The following is a 10,645-nucleotide window of genomic DNA, read 5'->3' on the forward strand; positions in this document are numbered from 1 at the left end:
TGGCTACATAGTATTCCATTTTATAAGTGTACCATAAATTATTTAATTGATTATGTACAGACAAACATTTAGTATCTTTTCAAATTTTTGTATTTTCAGTGGTCCTGTAATGAATATTTGTTTAATTATTTCTGAGAATAATTACATAGAAGGCAATTACTGAGTCAAAAATAAGTGTGTTTTTAAGGTTTCCAATGCATATTTCTAAATGGAACTTGAGAAAGGAAGAAATCTTGTACCAATGAACACTGTAATCAGCAGTGTAAAAATGTTTTTGGAGAAATAAATAAACAAAATAAAGTTAAACACTACTGATTTTTAATTCCTTATCTTCTAGTAGCAGTAAAGTTAATAATTTTTCTTTTATTGCTGTTTTAATAAAAGATTTTTAATGAAGTTTTGAAAATGCATTGTTTCATGATTAATTCATATTAATTTTATTAGATATGTCCTATTCCATCTCCCACCTTTCTCTAGGTTAATTTGTCTTTTCTCTTTTCTTTCCCCCTCCAGGATGGAAGTATGATGTGATGGATATAATTATGGGATACTGTGTGGGCACACGGCCCCCTTCTCCTTGCTTCATTCTCCTGCTTCTCAAGCTTTTGGTCACTGTCTCACAGGCACTGCCAAGAACTGGACCTCTGGGCTTCCACTTCACACATTCCATTTATAATGCTACTGTGTATGAGAACTCGGCAGCAAGGACCTATGTCAACAGCCAGAGTAGAATGGGTATCACCTTGATAGATCTGTCCTGGGATATCAAATACAGAATAGTATCTGGAGACGAGGAAGGCTTTTTCAAAGCAGAGGAAGTCATCATTGCAGACTTCTGTTTCCTCCGAATAAGAACTAAAGGTGGCAATTCTGCCATATTGAACAGGGAAATACAGGACAATTATTTATTGATAGTTAAAGGTTCTGTCAGAGGAGAAGATTTAGAAGCATGGACCAAAGTGAGTATACAGGTTTTAGATATGAATGATCTGAGACCTTTGTTTTCACCCACAACATACTCTGTTACAATTGCAGAAAGCACACCTCTAAGGACTAGTGTCGCCCAGGTGACAGCAACAGATGCAGACATTGGTTCCAATGGAGAATTCTACTACTACTTTAAAAACAAAGTTGATCTCTTTTCAGTTCACCCCACAAGTGGTGTCATCTCTTTAAGTGGACGCTTAAATTATGATGAAAAGAATAGGTATGATCTGGAGATTTTGGCGGTTGACCGGGGGATGAAACTCTATGGAAACAACGGAGTGAGCAGTACTGCAAAGCTTTATGTTCACATTGAACGGATAAATGAACATGCCCCAACTATCCATGTAGTCACTCATATTCCTTTCTCATTGGACAAAGAGCCAACGTATGCTGTAGTGACTGTTGATGACCTAGATGAGGGGGCCAATGGAGAGATTGAATCAGTGTCCATTGTGGCTGGGGATCCTCTAGATCAGTTTTTCCTGGCTAAGGAAGGGAAATGGCTGAATGAGTACAAGATTAAGGAAAGAAAGCAGGTTGACTGGCAGAGCTTCCCCTATGGCTACAATCTCACTCTTCAAGCGAAAGACAAGGGGTCACCTCAGAAGTTTTCAGCAGTCAAGATAGTCCATGTTGCCAATCCCCAAAGAGACACTGTCCCAGTGAGATTTGAAAAAGAAGTGTATGATGTGAGCATTAGTGAATTTTCCCCTCCTGGTGTAATGGTTGCTATTGTAAAATTAAGTCCTGAACCGCTAGGTGTGGAATACAAATTATCTCCTGGTGAGGATACACAATACTTTAAAATTAATCCTCGGTCTGGTCTGATTGTCACAGCACAGTCACTGAATACCATTAAGAAGGAGGTTTATAAACTGGGAGTGACAAACATGGAAGGGGATTTAAAAGCACAAGTTACCATCGGCATAGAAGACGCCAACGACCATACCCCAGAATTCCAGCAACCACTGTATGATGCTTTCGTGAATGAAAGTGTCCCAGTGGGAACGAGTGTTCTGACAGTTTCAGCTTCTGATAAGGATAAAGGAGAAAATGGGTACATCACCTACAGTATCGCCAGCCTAAATCGGTTACCATTTGCCATTAACCAGTTTACAGGTGTTATTAGCACAACTGAAGAACTGGATTTTGAATCCTGTCCAGAAAATTATAGGTTTATTGTAAGAGCCTCTGACTGGGGTTCGCCATATCGCCATGAAAGTGAGGTAAATGTAACTATTCGAATAGGAAATGTCAATGACAACAGCCCTCTCTTTGAAAAAGTTGCTTGCCAAGGAGTTATTTCATATGACTTTCCAGTTGGGGGTCACATCACAGCTGTCTCAGCAATTGATATTGATGAACTTGAACTTGTAAAGTACAAAATCATCTCTGGAAATGAACTTGGTTTCTTTTATTTAAACCCGGACTCTGGTGTTTTACAGCTTAAAAAGTCACTGATGAATTCTGGCATTAAAAATGGTAACTTTGGCCTCAGGATTACAGCAACCGATGGAGAGAATTTTGCAGACCCCATGTCTGTTAACATTTCAGTCCTACATGGGAAAGTTTCTTCAAAGAGTTTCAGTTGCAGAGAAACTCGTGTGGCTCAAAAGCTGGCAGAGAAACTGCTCATTAAGGCAAAAGCAAATGGGAAACTGAACGTGGAAGATGGATTTCTTGACTTTTATTCAATTAATAGGCAAGGACCACACTTTGACAAGTCTTTTCCTTCTGATGTGGCTGTGAAGGAGGATTTGCCAGTTGGTGCTAACATCTTGAAGATTAAAGCCTATGACGCTGACTCTGGCTTCAATGGGAAGGTGCTGTTTACAATAGCTGATGGAAATACAGACAGCTGCTTTAATATAGATATGGAGACTGGGCAACTTAAAGTCCTTATGCCCATGGATCGAGAGCAAACAGACCTCTATCTTCTTAATATCACCATCTATGACTTAGGTAATCCACAGAAGTCTTCATGGAGGTTGCTGACCATCAATGTGGAGGATGCTAATGACAATAACCCAATTTTTCTTCAAGACAGCTATTCAGTTAACATTCTTGAAAGTTCAAGTATTGGTACTGAGATTATTCAAGTGGAAGCCAGAGACAAAGACTTGGGTTCCAATGGTGAAGTGACTTACTCAGTCTTGACAGATACCCAGCAGTTTGGCATCAATAGCTCAACTGGAATTGTTTATGTAGCTGACCAACTGGACCGGGAATCTAAATCAAACTACTCTTTAAAAATAGAAGCCAGGGACAAATCAGAAAGTGGTCAGCAACTATTCTCTGTTGTCACTCTCAAGGTGTATTTGGATGATGTCAATGACTGCTCCCCAGCTTTCATTCCCAGTAGCTATAGTGTGAAGGTACTTGAAGATCTTCCCGTTGGCACAGTCATTGCTTGGCTGGAGACCCATGATCCAGATCTCGGATTGGGGGGTCAAGTGCGCTACTCTTTGGTCAATGATTATAATGGGAGATTTGAAATTGATAAAGCAAGTGGTGCCATCCGCTTGAGCAAAGAACTTGATTACGAAAAGCAGCAGTTCTATAACCTCACAGTTCGGGCCAAAGACAAAGGGCGACCTGTCTCTCTGTCATCTGTTTCATTCGTTGAGGTGGAAGTGGTGGATGTCAATGAAAATCTCCATACCCCTTACTTTCCTGACTTTGCTGTTGTTGGATCTGTAAAAGAAAACTCACGCATTGGAACAAGTGTGCTACAGGTGACTGCCCGAGATGAGGACTCCGGGAGGGATGGAGAGATCCAGTACTCCATCAGGGATGGCAGTGGTCTTGGAAGGTTTAATATAGACGATGAGAGTGGTAAGTTTAGCATTTTGTTCCAAAATTTTTTTTTTGCCTCTAGAATTGTCCAACATTGGAAAGGCTGTTCTGGCAGTAAAACAGAATGACAAATGAGGTTGTGTTGTTGCAGAGATGATACAAGTGAAAGCTGCTTCTTAGAACATGTTGGTTTGTAAGAAGACTTGCTTATACTGAAACACTTGGATGTCTGTGGAAGTCCCTAATATTTTATTGTTCAGGTTATCTTTTGATAACTAGTACTTATCTTTTGATAAGTATAAGTAATTGTCACCTCTGTTGATTGCACTCTTGACCTTCCTAAATCAAAGGCCTAATAAAAGTAAGTTGCATTTGACTTGGCTTTAAATTAGAAGTGTGAAATAGATTTTCAATGGCTTTGTATACAGATCCTTCCCTTTACAGTAATGCTTTGCTGAAGTTATATTGCATTAGTTGCTTGGCTCTTTCATGTTTCACAGGCACAATTGACCCTTGAATAACAGACGTTCACTCTGTGTGTGCTTTGATAATGTATGGAGATGTGCCTTTACAAGTAATATACATGACAGAATAGAGGAGGTGTGTTCTGATTATATTTATAAAGTTGATTTAAAGATTTTACTCATAAAATTATTTTTATAGGAAATATTTTTAAAGAAGGAACAAAATTGCACCAGTATTTTCATTGCCCCCAGTTCTTGATTTACTCTCCATCAGAGAGAGATACATAGACGTCTTTTCTGTGCTAGTTACTGTCATTTCTTGTCTTTGAATGTACATTTGCCTGGACACGTGTGCATGTATGTCCCTTTATTAGTACTGCACATTTCTCTAGTCTCCGTCTTTAGATTGTAGACATATTAAGATTAAGGGCTGTGTCTTCTGTATTCCCATGTGAATGGTAATGTTGGCACTTTACAGTTTTCAAGGAACATTTACATACATTAAATCATTTTTCTCCAACATGTATGGGATACTTTGCTCCCAGTGATAACAATGAGGATAATGCAGTTCTGAATACATCGTGGGAAGGTGATATTAATTGTATATCAAGAATATTACAAACAGGATATGAGAAACTGCATGAAATATTATATAGGAATTATAAAGCTGTATATACCATCTCCAAATTAAACTGTAATTTTGAACATACCAAGCTCTAATTATGACAAGTGTCCATTGTAAAATGGTCTCTATAACCATAATGAAGGAAAATGTAAATGTCAGGATCATTGGGTCCTGATTTCTACATATACTGTATTTTATTATGTATCCTTTGTCATTTGTTTGGAATATATTTCCATTTTTGAAACACATAACAGAAAAGGAAAGAAGGTACTCTTTACTGAGTGCCTGCTCTGTGCTAGGACTTTACTACTACTACTACTAACGACTTCTTTGAGTACTACAACATGCACGACCACCGTACAAAGGACTTCATATGTAGGTCTTGTTGAATTCTCTCAATAGCCTCATAAGGTAGAAATAATAATCAATCATTAACTCATGAATTGAGGTTCAGAGAACATAGATAATTGAAGCCTACTTTCAAACTTGAGTCCTTGGGTGTACAAACTGTTAACATGCTCAACCTCTAACTAAAAGGTGGAAGGTTCTAGTCAATCCAAAGATACCTTATAAGAAAGTCATCTACTTCTGAAAACTCAGCCATTGAAAACCCTGTGGGGAACAGTTCTACTGTGACACGCATGGGTCGCCATGACTTGGAATCAACTCTACCTCCACAGCAACTGGTAAAGTTTCAAACTTAGTGCCGAGTAACTGCATTCTACTATGTTATCTCCCATTTAAAGAGAAGTAGGAGCTCTGGTAGCATAGTGCCTAAGGCACTTGACTGCTAACCAGAAGGCTGGCGGTTCAAACCCATCAGCCACTCCTTGGAAGGAAGGTTGGGCAGTCTACTTCTGTAGTGATACAGCCTTGGAAACCCAAAGAGGGGGTCACTATGAGTCAGGTTCGACTCCACAGTACATAACAGCAACAACAACAGCATGTGATTCCTTGAATGTTCTTAGGTACAACTGAATTCAGTATTGATCTCCAAACTGCAGTCAAGTCCCTACAACCCTGGACTCATTGACTGCTGGCATTGACCATCAATCATTCTTCCTTTTGCATCACATTTTTATTGGTTTTTGTGTCTCTCCCTTGACCAAGATCAGCAGTAGGAGTCAGGTGGATGTGGGTCGGTAGGTCAACAGGAAAGTGTCCAGATGAATCATTTACCAACACTATCTAAATGACTAAATCAGGCTATATTGGGTTGTTTTGATTTGGAGATTGTACCTTGATCTTGCTTGATGCAGTGAAGGGCAGGAACAATTTGGTGAGAATGGCCTAGATTTTCCCCATTTGTACTGTTCTCATGTAGGGTGTCATTTTAGGAATGCGTCTGTAGTTTCATCTGGTGATGAAACTGCCCTTGTAATTCTTGACTCCACAAGTTTGATGTCCTTTGTTAAAGAAAACACGTCACTGCCCTTTGTTAAAGAAAATACGTCACTGCTCTGCATTTCTTTGCTATATTCTGGATTATGTGAAAGAAATTTGCCATCAGTGATAATAATGCCATTTATATTTTGGCATTTTGACATTGCTTTATGACTTAAAAAGCTCTTTCCTTTGAACATTTACTTCTTTGGTTTAGAGAGTAGCTAAGTAAGCCATGCTAGCTCTATCTAATAGAGGCTATGGTGGATCTAGAACCCACAGCTCAGTCCAAACCCAATGCTCTTTTATATACATTCATTACGTACTGTTTTGTTTTATCTTCCCTTGGGATTTTTTGATTTTTGCAAATATAGTTGCAATTTCCTTTCCCATTTATTATTTCATTCTGTTCTATTCCTTAGAAAATAATACTACATTTTCATCTACATTGTAGAAAAAATGGTTTTGGCTGAGTGTTGAATTATTTTATGAAGATTTGATTGTCCATATAATACTATGATTTCCTCCCCTCTTATTCTTGAAGATTTTAACATCCAATCCCAAGAAGATGATGGGGAATAACTGCTTGGACTTGTGCTAGGGGAATACTGGGATTGAGGAAAATGTTGTCAGTTGAATCTCCAACAAGAGAAGCCATTGTTGTGTGCAGTTGGGTTCATGCTACTGTGGAAGGATCCATCAGTTTACCTCCAAATGCTAAAAATTGTGGTTTGATCTGCTGGCAGATTGCATGACTATCCTTGCAGCTGTTACCCAGTTTCAAGTCCAGACTTTATTGTTTTCATTTGAACTTTGAGCATAGAATAGCTTGAACTTGTTTGGATCTTACCTTTGGAGTTTTGCATTAAAGTTTAAAGGTCGGCGTTAGTTAGAGGTTCTCAAACTTCGGAGTGCATATGAATCACCTCGAGAGTTTATTAATAATGCTCATTTCCAGGCCAGGTTCCCAAAGATTCTAAGTCAGTGGCTCTAGAGTGAGAGTGCAGGAATCTTCAGTGGAGCGCAGCAAACATTTCTTCTGCATGTGGTTTGAAAACACTACCTTAAATTTTCTTGGGCTCCTAAGATTACATCTTTTCTGTAAATTCATTTTTTTTCTTCTTTTCCATGACAGAGAATGGAGCCCATGTTTAGAATAATTTCTTTTCTAGTCGTTTTTACAATCCAAACACATCTTTTATAATTCATTACTGGTGATTTTTTTTCTGAGTCCCTTCCCAGTGGATCTAAAATCTATTTCTGTGCTTCAGTAATTATGGTGCTTCTGTTTTGGGATACTGCGTTCACTGGGATTACATTGATGGTTTTAGTGGTTCTATGTTCTTGACTTTATTTTGAGCTCAGCAAATATCATACTTTTGACATTCTTTACCATGCACAGGTATTTAATAAATGTTTAATAATGTGCACAGTAAATGGATTAACTGGAGGTGCCCAGATACAGTGGATTTGATCACAATTTGCATCACTAGCCTAGAAGAAATTTTATAATTTCTCCTTTACAAAGAATGCATTCTTATTCTTTGCCATATCAGGAATTCATATTATAGATGACCTGTAAGTTTAGAAAAAGCACATTGTATATTTTAAACTATGATTTTCCATTAGTTTTCTTTTTTTTGTGTGTGTGTGTGTGTGACTGGAAATATGAGAAATAATTTCTTCATTTTATTTCCTGAAAGTTAATTAAAGAAATATTTAATTGGGATAAATATTTTTCAGCACATTAATCATGGAAAATTGGGAAAATATTTTGGCCATCCATTATTATTAATTATATTATTTATTCCATTTATCAAATATGGTTTATGTGCCAGGCATGGTGCTAGCTATTTTTCATGTACTATTTCTTATCGTCACAGTAATCCTTCAAGGTATGGTTTACTGAGTCTTGCCTAATCAAAGACACACATCTGGAAGTTGGCAGAACTGAGCTTTGAACTCACATGCAATGGCCTGCAAATCTCATGCCCTCCCCACTCCTTTCCACTCCAGAATACCATCTAACCTTGTTTTTTAGTATATGTGTTATTGCTGCATAGTAATCACAAGGTCGCAGTGGCTTACAGAAATGAACTTTTTCTTTTTTCCTTGCTTCTGGGTCTGGAGGAACAGCTGAAGTACCTTTGTTTGAGGATTTGGGTTGAATCAAGATCTGTTCCACATGTCATATCATTTCAGGACACAGGCTGCAAATAGCATCTACTACCTGGGATGTGATGTTCTCCAGGTGGAAGGCAGGAGCACAAAAAAGCTGATAGAAACTTGCATAGTCTCTTAAAATGTCTGCTCAAAATTAGCCTACATTCTATTGGTCAAAACAGGTCATAGGGCCAAGCTTAACATCGATAGGGGCAAAGAAGACTCCTCCTTCTACAAGAGGAAGCAGAAATAAATCATTTCTGAATAATAATACAGCCTGACATAACATATGACAACTCTTACTCTTGTCTTCCTAATCTAGCATTAATTGAGCACCATCTATGCATGAGACCATGTTCTATACACTAGTGACACTTTTTAGGTACAGGCATAGGACATAGGCCTTCCATAGTGGGAAGTTTTCCCATCTGTCTGAGAGGTCAGAATGCAGCTGCTCATGATGATTTTGGTGGTGGAGGCGGCAGCAGTTAAAATTTATTAACCCTGACTATGTGCCAAGTTCTGTGCAAAGTGCTTTATGCAGATGGTCTCATTCGGTCATCCCCTGAGGTGGGGACAGTTGTTTCCTTGTTTTTACACATCTGGTATCATAAGACAAAAAAACACATGTACAAGGAAAATAAACGTAATTTACCTTTCTTTCTATGGAGATTTCAGCAAGTATTTTCAGACTTAGAGCACAAAATGCTCTTTTTATTACAAATGTTTTGATAGAACATCACCAAGGGCTTAGGAGACCTGATGTGCGATTGGATTCAAATAGACACCCAATAGAAGTATCTCAGACACATGAATTGTTGCAAATCTAATTACTATTATTTGAAAGCAGCAAATGTCAACCATAAATAAATATAACTTTATAATTGTGTTCAGTGTTGTGTTAAAATCTCTCCTTTTTGCCTGTCCAGATCACTCACAACCCTTCTTTCTGCCCTGTACCCTGAAGGTTGACCTATCTGAGTTATATCAGTGGGCTCTTTGGCTCTCCAACTTCTCTTGGGTCCACAAATGGAACTTAGAGAAGAACAAGCGTTGGGTCTGGGTGTTAATCCCTATCACTCACTTATATTGGGTACTGTGGGCTGGCTATGTCCTTCTACTGATGGATAGTAACACCTCCCTGCTCTTACTAACCCTAGAGTACTGCATAAACCTTGTCCACACCTTTGTAAACAGTCTGTCATTTAAACTCTTCTCAGTTACCCGACTGTGCCATCTGCTTTCTGCCAGGACCCTGACTTACAAAATATTTTTCCTTAAGTAAATATTTCTATAACAAATGTCAAGTTTAAAAATATTTCTAAGACTGATGTTTTCCAGGAATTCGTATTAGCTCCAGTTTCTGTAATGCGACTCTGGTGTGTTGGCATAATTCACTGTAACCCTGGAGAAATATTAGTCTAAAAAACCAACCAGCTGTCATTGAATTGATTGCACATCATGGTGACTCTCTGTGTGTCAGAGAGGAACCATGCACCATTGGGTTTTCAGTGGTTGGTATTTTGGCTGTAGATTGCCAGGCCTTTTTTCCATGGTTCCTCTGGGTGGACTCAAACCACAAGCCTTTCCATTAACAGCCAAGAGCATTAACTGTGATTGCAACAGCCAGGAACTCCAGAGAAACAGGAAGAGATAAGATTATGCAATGCTACGAGAAAGACATAGAGAGGTACATGAGAGGTAGAGACAACAAAGATGAACCCTTTTGCACATACAGAACTGCATTGTCAGTGAAGGCAAACATGCGTATATGGGTGGATAGATGGGTGGACAGGCTGAACTGTTAGGTATGTCTATGAAATGGGGAGTGTATCCAAGAACATATATAGGGTTGGCAGGCAGTGGTCCTATAAGTTTATGTGAATGATCAGAATTCCCAGGTGTATAGTAGAGCTAACAAGGGGCAAGGTTGTGGTCACTGCTTGGTCACCGCCAGCTACCCAGAGGGACCGAGTCGTTGAACCCTGCAGGCTTGGGATCATAGTCACAGGGGACATCAAGCTCAATTGGCATAACATACTATATAAAACATTGTTCCATCTCCTACTTTGGCGAGGAGCAACTGGGATCTTAAAAGCTTGCAAGCTACCATGTAGATGCAACGATGGGTCTCTCCTCATCCAGAGCAAAGCAGAATGAAGAAAACCAAAATTCATGGAAACAATTAGTCCTAGTGACTGGTACACCATCCGATCTGCAGCCTATA

General features: G+C 38.8%; 1 protein-coding gene across 1 annotated transcript in view; it reads left to right on the forward strand.

Annotated features, from left to right (window-relative positions):
- Positions 1–530: 530 nt before the first annotated feature.
- The window catches only part of FAT3 (FAT atypical cadherin 3), a 722,716-nt gene continuing 712,601 nt past the window's right edge, over positions 531–10,645 (forward strand). Inside the window, exon 1 of the mRNA XM_042780568.1 lies at positions 531–3,822. Within this exon, the coding sequence (XP_042636502.1) occupies positions 531–3,822 (3,292 nt within the window). The remainder of the gene's footprint in view (positions 3,823–10,645) is intronic.

Source organism: Orycteropus afer, unplaced genomic scaffold (assembly GCF_000298275.1).
Source record: "Orycteropus afer afer isolate SDZICR_OR568_19922 unplaced genomic scaffold, OryAfe1.0 scaffold00047, whole genome shotgun sequence".
Classification (NCBI taxonomy): Eukaryota; Metazoa; Chordata; class Mammalia; order Tubulidentata; family Orycteropodidae; genus Orycteropus; species Orycteropus afer.